Source organism: Leuciscus leuciscus (assembly GCF_965113295.1).
Source record: "Leuciscus leuciscus genome assembly, chromosome: 1".
NCBI lineage: Eukaryota > Metazoa > Chordata > Actinopteri > Cypriniformes > Leuciscidae > Leuciscus > Leuciscus leuciscus.
This window is the reverse complement of record NC_138725.1, coordinates 46,247,522-46,267,893: the sequence shown is the minus strand read 5'-3', so window position 1 is coordinate 46,267,893 and position 20,372 is coordinate 46,247,522. Positions and strand designations below refer to the sequence as shown.

Genomic DNA, 20,372 nt, shown 5'->3' with positions numbered 1-20,372 from the left:
TCTCAGATTTCATCAAAAATATCTTCATTTGTGTTCTGAAGATGAACGAAAGTCTTACGTGTTTGGAAAGACATGACAGGGTGAGTAAATGATGACATAATTTTCATTTTTGTGTGAACTAACCCTTTGAATGACCCAGTTTACCAAAATTCACCCTATATATTTCTAAATAGCTTTTGGGTGAACAAAATAGAACCACACTAGCTTACATTCAGACCAAAGTAAACTACATGAAGGCAGATTTAAACTGAAAGGCTGAATTATGATTTTAGGATAAAGATGTTGTTAGTACAAGGAGTTACATTTATAAACTTTTTTTTTTTCTTTCATTGATTACACTATTTTTTTGTACAATATTTATTGTTGTTTTTGTATGTTCCCTTTACATTTATCTGTTTCATGAATTGTTTTACTGTTTAAATATTGCAGAAAAGAAATATAATTTTACATAATACTCTTAACACTTCACTCCTTTATTCAAATTGTTACAATAATAAATGAATTTTCCATGAACTTCCCAACTTTCAGCCGTCAGTCAGGACAGTGATACAAAATACAGCTATGGTCTATTCTGTAATGAAAGGGATAATTGAATTTAAAAATCAAGCCCTGCCCTACATTTTTCTTGTGTGAGAAGCCGTTTCACTTGGATATACGTCACAATAGGGAAGAAAAGAATCTCAACTTATGTTTCATGCCCACTTTAACAGTTGTCATGATTTAGTGTTGGGTGCATGTTGAAGTAATATCAAGAAGACATCTCTGCAGTTGGAGGCATTAAAGTAAACAACAAACATTTAATTTATCATAAAAAAATCTTTACTTCATGAAAGTCCATGACATACACTTGTGCTAAAACACTGGGTGGGAATGAAACAAACATTTCCATAACAGTACACTCTTGTTTGATTACTGTATTTGTTGTGTTGGCATTTTCAAGAACTGCAAAAATTCATACTTCTTATGAAAGTACAACAGAACTACTGTACGTCACTTCTGAAGAACACTACAGCGAACAACAAAATCCATACAAATTAATTCTAAAATCGCACTGTAAAATTACACTTTTTACAAGCCTGTAAAAAAAGAAAACAAATATTCGATCATATCGAAGAAAAGAAGGAAACTGAAGTATTTATGGCTCAAAAGTGCAGAACATTATGTAGCAACTGCATACTGATCTCCTCACATACAATTCATACATTCATTCTTTAAATCATTTCAAGTGAGTGTTTGCAGTTCCTAAGCGAGGCCAAACAGACAGGAACAAAACAAGAAAAGTAAAAGCAAAAAAAAAAAAAAAACTACGAACTTGATGTTTGATTTGTGTGAGAATGAGCAATGGCACAAATCACAACACATCTGGCACTGTCTCACCGTCTGATCACACGGAGGCAGGGAACCAGAGCTTTCTGGCTTCTTCTAACAGCCTCTTTAGGTTTCTTGCTGGTGAGTCTATAGAGAATATACTGGAATCATCCGTGCTTCATTATCCAGGCAGCGTGAACGCGAATCAAATCCATTAGAGAAGATTTACATTTCATGACCTTTACGGTCTCGAGTGCAACATGTATATATAGCGACCCTGACGGTGAGATGAGATTATTCAGACAAGAGTATACAGTAATTACAGCGTGTTTTTCACTTAGCTTTTTCCTTATGTTCTCTTCAATGTGGTAAGGGCAGGAATGTTACGTGTGAATATGTGCCGTTCACTAGAGCGGGAATGTCTCGTCACATCTACAGGCTTTTTCTGTTGCGTCCTGCTTAATAAAACCCACAGACATTTATGCATCTTTCACATCCAAGGCTGCAAACAGGAGGGACACATACAGTAACAGTAACTCTTCGGTACTGGCATATAAAAATCTTTTTTTAAACCTCTTCTCCCCTTAATAATAATCACGATCACTAATCGAGTACATTCAGGATCCAGCAACTCGTTGAGCGGTTCACATGTGATGTCTCTTGTAGTGCTTGTGGTGATAGTACTGTGCGAAATCAGAGAATTTCCTCTGCAACTATGTTGTCCGAGCCACAAAGAGTCCTTCTGTGCGTCACACGAACGAGGAGAAGCCTGTGACGGGAGTCCGTGAGCCTGGCGCGGGCTGGCCAGCAGGGGTGTAGACCCCGCCCACGCTGTGCTGTGTGACCACTGTCTGATAGTAGGACTCGGTGTCCCCGCTGGCACACTCCTCGTAGGAACAGGCCAGTGTCTGCTTTAGCCCCTTCTGCTGCCGCTTCCACGAGTTGAAGTACGACGGGTCGCTCATGTAGTGATTCACAAACGAGTGTTTGATGGGCTCCTCTTCGCATTCGCTGTCTGTGGCCTGATTGATGGAAATACGACAGGGGAAATCACACATCTGGAAGATTATGTACGCTCATCCAGTCAAAATAAACACCAATAGAGTGAATAAGCATCACTCCACCTCAGACTCGGACATCTCTGCAGGCCTCTCTGTCAGTGCGGTGCTCTCTGTGGAAACCACACCGTTGTAGTTGCTACAGATGTCTTCATCGGAATAGCGGAGTCCAGCTGGATTGGGTCGGGGAGGGGACCTGCTTGAAGAGAAAACAAAGTGCTTAAAAAAGTGATCCCTCTAACCTTAAGTGTCCCTAGATGCAACTAACAACTAACAGCGTGTCTACACGGGACGCGAGCGGCACAATGCGACAAAAGACCCATTATAATAGTGATACTGATTCTGTCTGCACGATTTGTTCTATGCCCCGTTCTATTTCTGATGTACTCCTCACACCTGCATGAATTCAGACTGAAACAACTGGACTTCGCCCACAAACGTTTGCTGAACAACGGTAAATGCTCCTTAAAGGGTTAGTTCACACAGAAATAAAAATGATATTATTATTTACTTACCCTCATGTTGTTCCAAAGCTGTATGACTTACTCTCTTCTGCATAATATTTTGGAGAATGTTGGTAATGGTTTTGGTGACCATTGACCTCGATTGTGTGTAGCAAAAAAAAAAAAAAAAAAAAAAACCCAAACAAACACTCAAACTTTTCTCAAAATATATTATTTTATGTTCCACAGCAGAAAGAAAGTCATACAGGTTTGGAACGACATGAGGGTGAGTAAACTTTGAAATTGTCAAATATTTGTATACATTGCTGAGGAACTGCATTGCTTGGGGGAAGAATTATTATTTGTTATCAATCTATCTATTTTTTGGGGAAATTATTCTACTATTATATCTTTCTTTTTCACAAGTCTCTTAGAAAAGGCCCATTCTATTTGTGAGAAGACCCCTCGCCCCACACACACTAAAAAAAGGTTTGGTCCAAAGTTAACCATGTCTTTCAAAGTTAAAGACTAAATATGTGATATAAATATGGGTTTGCAGTAGTATTTATAACTGCTCTCCACTATTTGATAAAATACAATGGAAAATGTCATGAAATCTACAATAAGCCTAACCAGAATGTAGGCATGCTTGGTCTGGGGAAAAAATGGAAGCAGTGTTCTTTACAGTACCTGGTGCCATTTTTCCTCAGGAAGACACTCTTGACATGAATGGGCCTGCTGTTGAGCTCTAGAGCCGTGAAGCCTCCATTGTCCAGTGTGACTGTCTCCTCCACCGTGGACACAGCTTTACCTACAGCAGTCAGCATATCATCATCACAGCAAAAACAGCACCTGGGTCAAATTTGAATCAATGTTTGCTGGACGGTGTGGGAGTCTGAGTGGGTGGACGTGTTTATCTGGATGAATATGTATGCGGATTTACAGCACATAATGATTATGTGAGGGAGGATGGACGGATGTGTCGTGAGAAGGCCGAAGAGGTTTGTTTTAGGTCACCTGTTCCACAGCTCTTGTACTTCCTGTTCTGTCCGTGCAAGACCAGACCAAAAACCAACAGCAACAGCAGAATCAGACCGCACAATGCCAACACGATGAGAAACCACCACTCCTCATAAAACGGGGTGTCCAGTTGGGCTGTTTAGGACAAAGAAAAATGAAATATAAAGACTTGAAAGATAGAAAAGTAGACTGTTTATATTTTTGGCATGCAAAACTTGCTGTGGGTGGTTGTTCTGGCAGGATTCTTTGTCTTTAAACTACTTGACTTTTGCCTGCCCTAGACTTTCCCCCAATCTACAGTTGACAGAAGCTAGTATCCCAAAGGTCAGACTGCAGGTTTCGGCCAGTTGGAGTTGACAGATTTCACAGAACTTCGCGTAGTGTATGATGGCGCAAAGTTATTTAGCTTTTTAGACTACAATTCTGTCCAGTTTTTTTCATTTGTCATGTGTCTCCAAGAAATAAAGAGCACGTTTCTGTGTAAGCTTGCCGTGTTCGGAACAACTTGAAAGTCTGGTAGTGTGTGGTCATTAGTTGTTTAGTGTTTTAAACTCTGTCATATAGTGTATTCCAGCCTCTAAATAGGTCTCTCGATCATTCAATGCAAGTCGATGCCATGTCTTTCACCTGTTATATTGCCTACTAGGCTGAAGTGTGATCACTTCATTTCAATTATGTATTTTCAAACTTGAGTTTAAACCTTGAGTTTAATAGCAATACTCGCCAAGTTGCCAAAATATTTTATTACTTGAGAGAAGCAGCAGGGATCATCTCCCATATTTAGAGCAGCACTGACGCATGTTTATTGGCCTGCGTCTTATCTCTAGTGCTCTAGAGCAAAGGAGAGCATGGCCCAAATGTGCCAGAACTCTCCAGTCACATGTGACAGCCACTGATGGACTACTCTGACAGCAATTTTGAGCTGCAGTGACATCAACTCACAGACAGATTGGAGCATGCCTGTGGTATGAATATTTCAGTCCCATGACACGCGAGATGTTGATAACATACTTTGCTTTTCATTTACAAAAAGACCTCTAAGACTTGCACAACACTGCATTAATTAAGGGCTGAGGCAACATAGACCTTTTTCTTGAAAGCACAAGCCAATGGCTAAAGAGAGAGACGGAGAAGAAAGCTCTCTTCTTTGACAGCTTCATTTTTTTTTTGTTCTGAAAGCTTTCTTTGTATACTTTAGTTGATATCATTGAAATCCTGCTTTCAAATTAATGCTTTGTTACTGACGGCAATCTTGTTGAGGTTAAAGCTAAAATAAAAGTACAATTAATCATGACTCAGTTTATAATATCACAAATTAAAAACACTTTGTTTGGCTATTGCTATCAACAACAAACAACAAACTAATCGGGTGAGACTAAGTAAGCATTTTGAAACCTTTTACAGTGTTATATCTCAGATATAATATTTAGAGATACAAAGGTCTTGACTATATTTGATCAACACATAAATCTCGCTTCAGGTTCCTTTTAAGGCATTGGCCTCTATATGATCTCAGTTTCATTGATATTCTTTCCTTTTAAAGCAATAGGTCAGTAATTGGTTGTATCATCTGTGATAAGGGAGCAGGACTGGTAGTTCAGAGTTCATGTGTTACAAATTGAGGATGTGGTTGCTCAACCACAGGAAAACACATGAAAACAAAGCAATCTCGATGAGTAAACATTTAGAATAGCAAAAGAGTCAAAAGAAAAGCCAAACCTGTAAATCACAAATTCACAAATATAGTCTTGTTTTCCAGTACAAATATCTAAACATTCTTAAATCAAGATACATTTACTTGAGAAGCAAAATGACACAAGATATTAAGTTGTGTATCAAAAATGTATCAAAGTTTTGCTTAAAATACGGGGTAGGAAATGTAATCTTGCTTTGCCTTTGAATGAAGTTTATTCATTTGAGCCCATTGGTGTATATATATATATATATTCTTGTTTTAAAGGGGTCATATTATGCCCTTTTACGAAGTCTTGATTTTGTTTTAGGGGTGCACTGGAATATGTTTTCATGCTTGATTGTACAAAAACGCATTATTTTTCACACATTTAACATTATTACAGCACCTCTCTCCAAAGTCTGTCTCGAACACGCTGATTTCGGCGAAGCCCCTCCTTCCGAAATACAAAATGTGCTGTGATTGGTTAGCTGGCCCAGTGTGTTCTTATTGGCAGTGCTTAGAGCATGTTTGGGAAATGTCCCGCCCTTCCATAACCGCAAGTTTTTTTTAAATGCTGAAACAGCAACACACAAACTAAAGTTGAAAAAGTGGAAAAGCATAATAGCACCCCTTTAATAATTTACTTTGATTATATATAAAAAAAACTTACAAAAACCTGAAAAGCTTACAATGACTTCAGTCAACATAACTACGGAGTTATCAAGCTTTTCACTTTAGAGTACTGTTCCAAAATATTAGTACTTGAATACCTGAAGGATTTGGTAACACTTGAATCATTACTAGTAGGTTACCATGATCTTTACAGTTGCACTGTATTTTACAGTATGTGTACTTACAGTGTACTTACCTAAGAAAGTACTTGGTAATATAGGGTAACTACATAGGTTAAGGTTAGATTTAAGGATAGGTTCATGGTTACCATCTAGTTATTACCCAGTTATTGCTATTACTATAATCAGTACATAGTAAGTACATAAAGTGCTACCATCTTTACTTTAGAATTAATTATAAGTTGTTCATTACTCTTGTTCATTTTAAACCTGTATATAGTAGTTCTTAGTCGTCCTCTGGGAGGTATTAAAAAATAGTAGATACCGGTACTGACGTTAGAATGTTAATATTGTTTTACTCATTTGTTCTATTCTAAAGTGTTGCCAAATTATTATTATAATTTGTTTTTTTGCAGTGTGATCTCTTTCTCAACTCATTTTCACAGACAGTAATGAAATTAAACGGAGGAGACTTGGAGAAGTCTCGTGCTTTACAAATTGTTCTCCTGTAATATCAAGTGTGATCAGATAAGATCTCCAAGATGTTTTAAACTGTGTCAAGATAAAGTGTGCAATCAAATAAGAGAACTCAATATGAACTCAATCATTTCTCATCAGAGCTATGCTTCTCATATTCATTTTAAAGCCTGATACTCTTACTATATTTCTACATTTATCAAATTTTTGTGTTTTTCTCCAACATAATTTTTAGTTGGAGGTTGAAATGAAACATATCTGATAACTACATTAAGCCCTGTGAGCCAAGAAAAAGCAGCTTTTATGGGAGTACATGGTGAGTAGAGTTCATGTGGGTGTAAAAGTCACATAAGAGCTAAATAATATCAACAGTAACTGTAACTGATGCAACACCCTGTCAAAATCTCTTTGATGACTCATCACAGCACAGGAGGCCTGACATTATTACCTGACATGGCAGCAGAGGGCGCACTCGGCTCACCGTAGCCGAACTCATTGATGGCCAGCACTCTGAACTGGTAGCTGATGCCCTGCCGCAGGCGGTCCAGACTCACAGAGTGAGAGGTGCTGGTGGGAGGCAGGTGCCGCACAAACGTATCCCACACGCCCTCATCTGCGGAGAGCAAGGTCACTTCCAGTGAAAATGTCATCATGCACTTGGAAGCACTAAGTTCATTACAGTGTCCCATTATACTTAGCAGATGCTGACATCAAGAGCAGGTAACAGCTGTTTCATTGCCCGACAGGCAATGTTGTTCAATGTGAATAACCATGCTGATATGGAAAGGGCAGTTATATCAATGTATCCCAGCAACAATGACAAATAAATGTTCAGTAGATGATTTCAGACCAGCAATCAGGCTCCTAAACGAACACTCACCAAGCGCCAAATGTGAGTAGAAATTCGTTTTGGCAGCTAACTTCAAAAGGAACTGCAACATTACATGGTTTGAACTGGAAATATGAAAAACTTGTAAAAAACTATTTAAAAAGATATATATTCTAGTGATTTTTACCTCAGTGAAAACAAAATTTCAGAGCTTCAGGTTTTTTTCTCTAATGCAAAAAATGGAACAAAATTACGATGTGCGAGTCAGTGCGACAAGTGCAGTTTATAGGATCTTCTTGTAAATTATACTGCAAATTATGCAATGACTTGCATTAATCAAATATGGAAGGAAGCCATAGTGTCATAGTGACAACAATATTTAAAAAAAAAGAAGAAGCAAAATACAGGTTTCTGGTAAGAAACGGTTGGTAAATTATCAGACTTTCAGGTGTGGCAAAAAGTTGAACCTTGACTGTAATAAAGAAGCATTTATTCACATGATTCCTGGTCAAATCTAAAATCTAAAGATGTTCTATGAAAATAATGACTATTTACAGTATATTACACAAATATTAACATAACGTAAAAGCAATAGGATTAAAAACACTAAATAATTTATAAAATAACATTATTTATATATTATTTTAGTTTTTATTAATATTTCGAATTAGCTTTTTAGTTTTCACTTTAACTTTAAAGTTTTAGTAATTTTGTTGTGCTTTGTCATTTTTATTAATTAAAAAAAAGTTATATATAGCTTTAATTATTACATTTTTTATTTAATTATTTTATTTCAGTTCAGTTTTAATTTAAGCACTTCAACTTATTTCAGTTTTTTAATTCCCATTTACATTTTTAACAGTTTTAGTTAACAATAACAACAGTGATTCATTTCACTTTTAATTAGCAACACTAAATTAATTTCAGAGCATTCAACATGATTTTCTTCATCAGTAATAAAAGTCACGGTGGTTGAAAAAGCGCAAAGAACTTTGGCAGCACTTTGATTTTCATTAAAGTTTGATTGCTACTTTAAAGTTAAGTTTTAAATATGTATATTTAAAATGGAAATATGTATAGCGGATGTTCAATGTATTCAAATAGTAGCTGGCCCAGTGTGTTGTGATTATTATTATTAATAGTAATAATAATAATTTTTCCCCACCAAGTTATAAAGTAATATAACTTAACTGTTGCCAAGTAACTGTAACCAAGTAACAAAAACCTGGTCCATTACCTTGGTAGTACTGGTCAACACTTTTCTCACTCAAAAAAAATTAAGTTTTGAGTGCTGTACCTGAGGGCCGCGCTTCAATCACATAGCCAGTCACATGTCCTGCTCCTGTTTCCCCCGGTGTCCATTGGATGCTGAGCATGGATCCTGTCTTTGTGATTGACATTTCTACAGGTGATCCAGGAGATCCTAGACAGAGAGGAGAGCGTGCAGTGAACTGAGAAGAACAGGCGAGCAATCCGACCCTTGTGAGTACAGGAATAAAGCTAAAGCAAACGCCTACACCACTGTGAGATATTGATCCACGCAGGGTTTTTTTCACAGCCTGGATTTCTGACACCTCTCGCTGAGGAGTGGGGAATGTAAGCTGTGCTCAGCGACCCTGAGAGTTTTGCTGATCTGTTTGTTGGTGTGTTTTTTTGGTTGTGGTTGTGTAGCTCACCTTTGACAGGACCTGCTGTGATGTTGGCCTCTGCCTCAGGCCCGTAGGCGATAGTCTTGGCCTGCACGCGGAAGCAATAGGTCATGCCCTTGGTCAGGTCACGCACCTTCAGCCAGCGCTGCCAGCTGCCACGGATATCCACCGTTACCACTTTAGTCACACCTAATGCGCACACACACACACACACACACACACACACACACACACACACACACACACACACACACACACACACACACACACACACACACACACACACACACACACACACACACACACACACACACACAAAGTTTGCATGATTACACACTACCGCACAAGAATCATTTAGGCAAACAAACATTACACAATGCGACAGTATCTTCCTACCTAAGAACAGTGAGTTAATCTCAAAATGAATTACTCTAGTTCTGTACTATGAACTATAAACATTGGCATTAAGAAATATTCTTAAAGTCATCCATTTTTCACTGAAAATTGAACACAGAGCCATTGAAACAATAAAAGAAAATGAGTTTATGTAAACAAATCCTCACATCATCACCACACATTAAAACACTACTAGCGATGTTAAAAAAAGCCTCCGTTAGAACACGAACATTATGAAAACAGACTCTGATACAGTGAAAACATGTTATAGATTAGAGCTACACGATTCTGGATTAATTGAGAATCACGATTTTTTGGTTTACTGTAAGATCACGATTCTCCCACGATTCTGAACTAACTCTGGCAACTAAACAAAATAAGTCATTTACAAGAGGTTCTGACAAAATGTTAATGGCCGCAGTCTATGAAAAAAATATTTTATTTAATTTTAGTTTGAATTAATTATTCAATGACTCACTCAAAAAAGACGTTTTTGAACAAATCTCTCGAATGATTCCATGAGAAATAAATTTTGTATCAGTCATTTGTCGCCACCTACTGCTGTAAAGATGTAATTGATACAATTTGATCTATTTGAGGAGAACTGGCCCCCGACTGAGCCTGGGTTCTCCCAAGGTTTTTTTTTTCTCCATTAAGGCACCTGATGGAGTTTTAGGACACCATTAGGTCACTTGATGGAGTTTTTCGGTTCCTTGCCACTGTTGCCTTTGGCTTGCTCAGTTGGGGATATTTTGGGGATATTTAATTTAATTTTATCAATCAATAAATTCCTCTTGGAAAAAACTTTGTTGTATTATTTTAATTTAATACTGTGAAGCTGCTTTGATACAATCTGTATTGTGAAAAGCGCTATACAAATAAACTTGACTTGACTTGACAATCTTTATTTGAAGCATCAAAGTATTTTCAATAGGTGATTTACTGTATTTTAATCGGTTCCATAGGCATCAGTGTTTATACTCGAACTATCAACTTTTATCCTAGTACTTCTGCAATCCTTTGAATTATGTAACAGAAATAATGATAGTGCGTGGTTGAAAAGACTGTTTGTGAAGCTGATTCATACCTATACATGAGAACTGCTCTCTCTAGGTCAGCAGCAAAGCAGAATGCTCCGCTGTGATTGTACTTGTCAGAAGCTTAATAGACATTGCTGAATCATTGTCATTTAGGAATAAGATAGCGTGGGTGTTTAAATCGAGATTGCAATCTGTTAACAATTAATTGTGCAGCTCTAGACTGACCTTGAATAGGGGCGGTGGGCTCATATACCACTCTGTAGCCTTCCACCACACCGTTAGGGGACAGTGGGAAACCCCAGGACACGTTCAGAGTGCTGCTGGTCACCTCAGAGAAACTGATGAAGCTGGGAGCGCTGGGGGCTGCGAGAACGGTATAGTTTGATGAATGCAACAAATACAGACTTTCACTCCTGTCAGATACACTAGATTAAAGCAATAAGCCACTTGAGGCTGTACATACAATACAGTGATTTTGCCAGGATTAAGCAGTGTTCTTATGCACAATGTATTCACATGAGAATCTTGAGCACATTACAGTTTCATATCACTATAATTATAAAATACAAACTTTTTCCTGAAATCTTCAGAAAGGCTAATTGCTTGTATAAAACAGCAATTTGATAAAGGACTCTAAGATAGTTGTTTTATAACTTAAAACATGTTTTCATATATTTAACTCATCAGTCATCACTATAATTCATTTCATTCATCAAATGAGTCATCCTACTCAAAAAGTTTATTGCGCTTTTTGGACTACTTTGTATTTAATTACTGATGTAAAAAATTCTATCAATAATTAAATTCAAAGTTGTCAAAAAAAGTGCAATTAACTTTTGGCACCATTTTGCAGCAAATAAACTTACATTAAAAAGCTCTAAATATGTTTGGTAAATGTTCAATAAATTGCTTAATAATATTAATTTCAGTATTAATAAATGTAAAGTGTTTAATTCAGTTTTTAGTTCAACTGTAGAGTGTTTAAATAATTCAGTATGTGGTCACAGGTGTGAGTATATTTTGCAACAGCTTTTAAATGTGGCTCATCTAATTAGATTTTAGAGTCAGTTGTAATATTTGTAATACATTTTAAATAGATAAAAATGAGTATATCCCACTCTCTCAGAGATTTTACAATGCTAGCTATGCAGTTCCGTACTCTTACACAAATGCAGCTTGTTGCTTTAGGAAATGTCAAAGTGAGGCAGAGGTGGTGAATTTCCTCTGTTTGAACAAATGAGGTCACATCAAGACCATTTGAATAATTTTAAAATTGTTTTTTTTTTAAGTGACTCGTGGGTAACGAGCCCCTCCCTGTCATTTCAGTGAGGTGGAGCCTGAGGTCAAATCATTCCCTGCTTGTGCGTAATTCATTCCGACAACATTTATAGAGTGAATGATTTAATGCAGAACACATGAATTGCTAATGTGAATGATGCAACGGTGATATAATGCCACATGCTCCATCAGGTGTCGACCTGGTTTTCATGCATGGAGAAGAACACAATATGGAAGTGGACATATTGCCCTTGGCGCGCTGTCTGCGGTCAGATTTATAGGTTAGCCTTTAAGGGTGTAACGGTTGGTGCTCAGGTCAGAGGGGGGGCTCTGTGGTCAGTTCTAAATGGGGGTTTAATGGCAATTAGGATGATTTGTGCAGACGCTCACCTGCCTGAAGAGTGCGCCCCCTCCTGGGCTCACTGAACGGACCGTCTCCCGCAGCATTGAAGGCAGACAGCTTGACCATATAGTACGTGTAGCTGGTCAGGTTCTTCAGTCTCATGTTGGTTTCAGGCCGGAAGAGAATCTTAACTTTCTCCGTTTCATTCTGACTGTCATTCTCCCAGTAAAGAATCTACAGGCAATGAAAGACATAGGTGGAGTGAGTGTATAGAACTAAACTTTGTCTGGCACAAAGCACAGCATCCTGCAACCCTTTCAGCCATGACTGCATTGACAATGTATAGTGGCCCTAAATAGTACTTAACTTACTCAACTTTTAGAGACCTATTCTTAGCCAACACAGGGACCACAGACAGGGACTAGATAGATAGATAGATAGATAGATAGATAGATAGATAGATAGATAGATAATAAAACCAATGTGTAGAACATTTTTGTATTATTAAATAAAATCTTTTGTTCCATCTGTCTGGGATCCCTGGGAAGCTTTTTTTTTTTTGGTCATATATTTGACTATATTGTACATTTTGACACAGCTGAAATGCTATATTGACATTCAGTACCAAAACCATGTTTAAAAATCAAATTTATGTCATCCATTATAGTTATATTAAAAAAATGGCAAACTCTTTATTGAAGAGGTGAAATGAGCAGTGGGTTTATAGTTTCTTCACTGATCATGCGGAACTGAAAATTCAATGAAAACAACAAGGATTTCTGGATTAACATGAATATTCCATATTACTGCCAGGACATTTTTATATACTGAATCAACTTCATGTATATTTCAGCAGATATTCACTAAACCCTCACCCATGATCATTAATTCATGGCTTCTACAAAACTTACTGTCTAACGCTATAATCTAATACAGTAAATCTGTGGAGAATACAAGAAAAGAAAATGAAGACAAAAGAAACAGACTGTAGCTATTCTTCCACCCTAGAGAGCTTGAAATGACAGTACAGTTCGAGGGGAGGAGAAAAATAGGACAGATAATAAGAGTATGAGAGAGATTGGACGAGGTGGGTGGTTTGGGGATGTCACCTTATATCCCTGAATGATGCCATTTTGGGTCTCGGCAGGGGGCGGCTCCCACTGAACCTCCAGCTGTGTGGATGACAAAGTGTTGATCTGGATGTTCTGAGGGGCCACAGAGGGGGCTACGAAAGAGCACAGGAGATACTGTAAATACATCACACTCAATTCCTCCAGCTAACCACTACAAAAGACATTGTGCCCTGCAAAAAAAAAAAAAAAAAAAAAAAGCGCTCATGCTGCTTTGGGGCTGGTGCCCAATCTATTCCCCATGTTTCCACTTGTGCTGAACCTTTGTGATTTTCTTACTTATGAGGAACACAAAAGAAGATATTTTGTGAAATGTCTCAGTGTTTTTGTAAATGAAAGTCAATGGGCACCAAAACTATTTGGTAACCAATTTTTAAAAAACTGAATATCTTCTTTTGTGATCCACAGAAAAAAGAAAGCCATGCAGATGACATGAGGTTGAATATATGATGAGAGACTTTTCATTTCACTTTTTTAACTCTGGTCCAAAACCAAACTAGAAAAAATATTTTGTAATAAGTAAATAACTCTCTCAAGCTGTTCCAAACCCGCAAGACTTTCGTTCATCTTCAGCTTCTCTTTACTACATTTGAGTGCTCTATGTACGTTCGCTGATCAATTTTTATATAGGAATAAAAGCTGATCATATTGTGGGTGAATAGACTTTCAATGGAGGGACATAAATCTCTCAGATTTCACTGAAAATAACTTCATTTGTGTTCTGAATATAAATGAAAGTCTTATGGATTTGGAATGACATGAGGATGAGTAATTTATGAACCCTTTTAAGTCAGTGTAAACGCAAAGTGGAAACCCGGCTAGCGTCAGTTACTGAATGAGAACCAGTCCCAGTGGGAAAAGTGATATCAGATGAACACTGACTCCAGCGTGGCTGCCGCCCTCTGTTGTGTCTCTGTTAAATGTCATTCATTAAAGAGGCTAGGAATACATAAGCCCTATCCATCATAAATCACAGCAACAGATGCAGCTACCCCAGACAGCAATAATAAAAAAAAAAGAAGCAAATTTAATAAGACCAAACCTGAAAGCAGAGCTAACTCTGAGAGCATGACAGCTTGACTATATTAGGGGCTTGAAAGTTGAGTTTACGTGTAGTAAAGCGGGCTGAATCATTTATGAGCGGGAATGAGTTACAGCTGTGGACAGTGGGGTGCAAGAGACTTGACTGAATGAGCTGTTATAATAAAGCACAGAAAAGTTCTGTTCCAGCATCTAAGTGAGCTGTCTTGCTGTCTACACAGCAGCATCCTAACTAAAACAACTAAAACCGAAGATTTTGAGTGATTTGGAACCCTATATGGAGTGCGCTGGTTCAGGAAGAATTTTTTTTCCATTCATTTTTCCCAAAGGGATTTAAAAAAACAGTCTTTGTTAAAGTGTTATAAGCCATAAACCAAGCCAACCAGCTAGGAGGAGAATCATAACATCACAAACTTTGATTCTAGCAATAAAGTATTTGAAAATCAGACAAAAATAAAAAGGTACAAGAATTTACTTCACGGCTTTAGTGATAGAAAAACTACAATCCCATAAAGCATTGCGAACAGCATAATCAGATTAAAAACGATGGAGAAATAGAACACTACTCATAAAAATTTTTTAAAAAATTATATACAGTATATATATAAACAATATATTTTAGGTTTATTGCAAAATATGCATATATATAGATTCAAATATTTAAGTATTTTCAGAGTGTAGAGACTGGCAATTCATGGGAGTAGGCGGGGCTAAAGCGATCTCTTGCCACGTTTGGCTTGTTTCGACTCTGAAAGTACAGCAACATGGGGTAATGTAGTTTTTCGACATGAATTCTGCTGTTAAACATGATTATTTTAAAACTAAGTTGAAATAATGCTGGCAAACAGCTTCAACAGAAGCAAATACTATTGATTAACAACCTCGTAGCTCACAGTAAGGCTGTCTTTAAAGGTTTACAAGTTATCGTCCAAAATCTTTTTCCCTGTGGAGAAATTGAATAGAGTTTTTACTTCTGGAACCTGACAGTTGCACTCTATCAGCTATGCCACACAAAGAACACCTCTCACATAAAGTGCACTGGAGATTTAACAACTCCTTCTGATAGGGTTTGACATTAGCATGTTGCTAAGCTAACAACTCAATACTTAATAATATAAAAGTATAAAAATGCATGGAAAACAAATATTGGGTAACATAGTACATTTTTGAGTCAATCAAACTATTCTGTTGATACTTTCAATGCCCTGCTGAAAAAGAAAAGCCTAAGCTGGTTTGCTGGCTGGTTTCAGGGGATTTGTGCAGTGGGTGAAATCATCAATCTCCAGCAAAAAAGCCAAAGAGAGCTTTTTATTTATTTGTCAAATGATGTCCAGCTGGTCTTTTTAATAGTAAACATATTATCAGATTATCAGTCATCAAAGCTTGGTAAAAAATGAAGGTGTCATGATAGTCATCGACACGGAGATGTACCTTTAACTTCGCCAAGCTGGTTGCTCACTAAAAACCCCTCAAAGATCATGTTTTCATTTTCAAATTTTAAGTTTGAATTATTTACTTTTTAATTAGTCTTCTCATTAACATCATTCATTCAGATCGATTCGTGTAAGAAAACAAGAGTCAGGATTTATTGCATAAAAAGCACAATAATGGCGCGATGGAGGCACTTCCTGCTCTCATGTGACTTTTCCCCTTTCAATCTCAATTACCCTTCACCAAACCCACGGCACATTTTAGGGTGTCTGTTAAATCTCAATGGGCTCGTCAGGTAAGAGAGAAACGCTGCTTCCCACTGTAACTTTAACTGGTGTTGGACAGAGTCATTTTAGTAAAACGAGTGATTTATACACTGTTTAATGTCATATTTTTATTTTGTGGAGGGACTTTAAGGGGCAACTTGCCAACTTTGTTTCTTATCTTCTCCTAAAATATGCATATTAGTTATATAGGGGTATAACCATACCACATTAGTCCCCTTCAGGTACTTAAGAACTGGCACTGAACCTTTTAGGGTTAAATAATGTACAAAGATGTCATTTTGAGTGTGCACAATCTATGCACTTTTTTTCCCTGAAAGTGTGGATACATTTTTTCACTGTTTGTGGCAGTGTATTCTGAGTTTGTGATGTTAACTTAGAAAGCTTATAAAACAGCATTGCTACCCACCTTTTAGAACAACCTTCCCATCAGGAACCCCTATGATGCCATAAAATGCTCTCTATGAGGGCAGCTCTCTAGGGTTTAAAACCTGTCTGCTGTTTCTGCATTTTAACACCAGCATGTCCATCGAATGTCAGAAGGCTTTTAAAGGCAAAGCTCTCTGCTCTCTGATCCCTCTCAGGGTATGTAGTCAACCTGACGTTAATCAGAGGGAAATTCATTTGTTTGTTTGGCTGTCCCCCCTCCTGCTGCTGGAAGTAATCTCCATGCCTGGCCCCTTCTAATGATGCTGTTAATAACCTGATGTTGATAACCCTGCCTGCTCCACCAGCTGCTTGAATTCTTTATGACAGATTCATATTTACTGCTTCATTAAACCCCGTATGAGAGGAGGCCAAAAATGCTGCAAAGAGGTGAAAGAGGTAAAAAAAAACTAAAAAACAACCACAACCACACACACACACACACACACACACACACACACACACACACACACACACACACACACACACACACACACACACACACACACACACACACACACACACACACACACACACACACCTCTGTCCTGCCAAAATTCTCACCATGACTGCTTTTATTAATACTGTGGCACTACTAGAGCAATGCTGTTTAGAATTTCATAAATAATCTTGGCAATGATTAGGTGAAATGCAAAACTGTGGGGCGAGCGAGAGCCTTGACAACATCCTGTCTGTGCAGTGTCAGCCTGTTAGCACGGCTGGAGTGGAATTAAACAGCACAAATGACAGTTTGCATTTGTAGCAATTTGCCTGCGTTCAATACTTTTAGCGTATGGTAGAAATGTGGATGTAATGCATCTATTTGCTAGTGGTGGGAGGATTGTTTTTCCACTAAAGGCCCTTTCATTGATCATATAAGATGCCCCACATGAATATAAATTTGTTTCAGGCTGTGTAGGTGATAAACATCCTTTCTTTTGTATTGTACCCAATAAAACAGCACAACAATTATTAGTGTCCAGAGGAATAGTTGGAATGTCATATCCGGGCTTCCTCTTTTGGCAGCTCATTAGACGGAGCGCTCGGCTCTTCAGCCAGGCAGCTGGATATTATTCAAGTCAATAAATGTACATGGGAAAAAAATTCTGTTTTAGTAACAGAACAACTTGAGCTCAACTTGAAAAGCACTTTACAATTCAGCAGTACAATCTAGCTTGCAGGAGCCTGATTGTGAGGTAGGGGAGAACAAAGAGCTAAACCAGCCTTCAGTACAGCTCAAAACAACAAATTCATCTTTGAGCACATTTACTCAGCCATCTTTTCATATCTCTAAGCACTCCAGACTCATGTACATTTACATTTAATCATTTAGCAGATGCTTTCATCCAAAGCGACTTACAAATGAGGAGAGAAATAGAAGCAATCAAACCAACAATAAGGCAACAATATGCAAGTGCTGTGACTAGTCCCAGTTATTCCAGTACAGAACACGGTCCTCTTAGTGTGTTATCCTCAAGTCCTTAAAAGAAGCACAATCAGGAAAGAAAAGTGAACAAACATACTACTGCTTTCTCAGATCTCATTTTGGACTATTTTGGAGTTTCATTTAATTTTGTATTCACACATTATAATATGAAATGTACCCTATTGTCGCAAATTGGTAATTCAACCACATTGCTTTATGATGTCACGCACGTGGTTGAGTAATAACTTCGTTTAATGAATCTGTTTGCGATTGAATTAATGCTAGATGTTTTGCTATAAATTATGGACATGGCATCTGAAGTTATTTTGCTTTATTTCCAGATTCAATCATAGGCTCGTTCTTACGTAGGTACTAGAGCACGTTCGCACATGCACACTCTTCAAAAATTACACTTTAAATCTCTTGATAAACTAAAAGACGTAAATGACAATCGTATGTATTCTAAATAAAAGATATAGATTGTACTGAATGTCAGCTTGCTTATTTTGCTCAAGATAAGGATTTATTGCAAACAAGAAACCATTCTTCTAACCACAGGTCGAGCGAGAGCTGTCGTTCCAACCACACAACTTTGCGATGTTGTTTGCGAATGTTCGTCAGAACTATGTTTTAGGGAAACACGACTCGTTGAACTATGCTGATAACGATGGAACATGCGAGCGACCATAGTTGGCTAACGATGCTTTTGGGAAACGCACCCCTGGTTTACTATCTTTGTGAGGACTTTCCTTAGACGTAATAGTTTTTATACTGTATAAACTGTATATAAGCTTGTTTCCTCATGGTGACACTAGTCCCCATTCAGGTTGAAGTCCCCACTGGGATAGAAAAACAAGCGCGCGCACACACACACACACACACACACACACACACACACACACACACACACACACACACACACACACACACACACACACACACACACACACACACACACACACACACACGCGCGCACACACACACGCGCACACACACACACACGCACACACACACACACGCGCGCACACACACACACACACACGCGCACACACGCCCACACACACACACACGCGCACACACACACTCGCACACCCTAAACCTACCCATCACAGAAAACTTTTTCTTTTTCTTTATTTTTAAAACACATCACTTAGTATTACTTATAAGCTGTTCCAAAAAATGTTCCAACAAGGATAAGGATTTCAGATATTGGTTTCAGGATCAAAACTGAAGGAAGACCTTTGAGAGTTTGTGTTTCTTTATATCCCAGCATATGACAGCATAACAATATGACAGAAAGGCAGCCCACTATTGTGTATAATAATATCTCACTCTGTCATCTGCATAGAAACAGAATAAGCAGCATTTTGTACGGTTATCTGTAATAGACATATTTTACGTTTGTAGAACCTCAAGATTCATGCAAAAGTGAAAATAAGGCAAACAAAGTCCTTTGTGTTCACAATTCAACTTATAAGCAAACTAAACTGTGAACTTAAAAGTTTGGTTTGCTTGGAGTATAAGCCAATTTTCTTCCAAACCTCTCTCAGATCCCTGAAATGAAATTTCAGTAGTAATCATGATTGCTTCTGAAAAAGCTAATTGATCTAAACACATAAATTGATCCAAGCCCAGGCCTTTAAGTGGGTTTGTGTTTCTGTCACATTAAGCAGAACCTCACCATAGCTCTAGCCTCTGTCGTTATGTTCCCTCTTCATGCCACTCCACTAAGGGAACACAATTCATATCTGTCAGCTCATGTCACGCCTTATTCCCTGAAGGACTCGAGACAGAGCACATGCTGTCCTGCTCCTAGAGAGCCGTATGGCACAGCCATCTCAAAAGGAACATCCATCGACAGTGGTCATCACCACATCTGTCAGGGTGGAGCGGCAAAGATGTTTTCTGTGAATTTGCTCTCTCATTAAAATGGTCCTCTGGTGGGATGATGCCAGCAAAGCATACTGGTATGGGTTTGACAAAAGTCTCCTCAGTATTCGAAAAAACAACAACCCATAGTCTTCTACATAACCACTGAGTTATGTTCTCAAATGGTGCAAGTTTAGAAAATACAAGAGACCTTACACTGTGTCTACACTGGGCGTGAGTGACGTGACACAACGAGACAAAAGACAATAAAACCCATTATAATCGACAAAACCCTGACAGTAAACTGATGGCCATTCTAATTCGGATGTACTTAAAGCGCTCACGCTACTTCTGACACATAGGACAAATGGATTTAGGACGTTCGCTTTGTCGCGTCCAGTGTAGTCAGCCTCAAGATGTTGTGGCAAGGTGCGCCACGACAACTGTAGCGTCCGGTG

The 20,372-nt window shown here is 38.1% G+C and overlaps 1 protein-coding gene across 5 annotated transcripts in view; it reads right to left on the bottom strand.

Annotated features, from left to right (window-relative positions):
- Nucleotides 1–796: 796 nt before the first annotated feature.
- sdk1a (sidekick cell adhesion molecule 1a) overlaps nucleotides 797–20,372 on the bottom strand; it is a 370,173-nt gene continuing 350,597 nt past the window's right edge. For 2 of the 5 annotated variants that reach the window (XM_082188880.1, XM_082188884.1), the window contains exons 36-45: nucleotides 13,417–13,532; nucleotides 12,355–12,541; nucleotides 10,912–11,049; nucleotides 9,278–9,439; nucleotides 8,899–9,024; nucleotides 7,221–7,385; nucleotides 3,827–3,964; nucleotides 3,500–3,620; nucleotides 2,433–2,565; nucleotides 797–2,330 (exon numbers count right to left, since the gene is read on the bottom strand). In XM_082188880.1, coding sequence (XP_082045006.1) covers nucleotides 2,058–2,330; nucleotides 2,433–2,565; nucleotides 3,500–3,620; nucleotides 3,827–3,964; nucleotides 7,221–7,385; nucleotides 8,899–9,024; nucleotides 9,278–9,439; nucleotides 10,912–11,049; nucleotides 12,355–12,541; nucleotides 13,417–13,532 — 1,559 coding nt within the window. In that variant the 3' untranslated portion in view covers nucleotides 797–2,057. The remainder of the gene's footprint in view (nucleotides 2,331–2,432; nucleotides 2,566–3,499; nucleotides 3,621–3,826; nucleotides 3,965–7,220; nucleotides 7,386–8,898; nucleotides 9,025–9,277; nucleotides 9,440–10,911; nucleotides 11,050–12,354; nucleotides 12,542–13,416; nucleotides 13,533–20,372) is intronic. The other 3 variants (XM_082188881.1, XM_082188882.1, XM_082188883.1) reach the window with 3 other exon arrangements.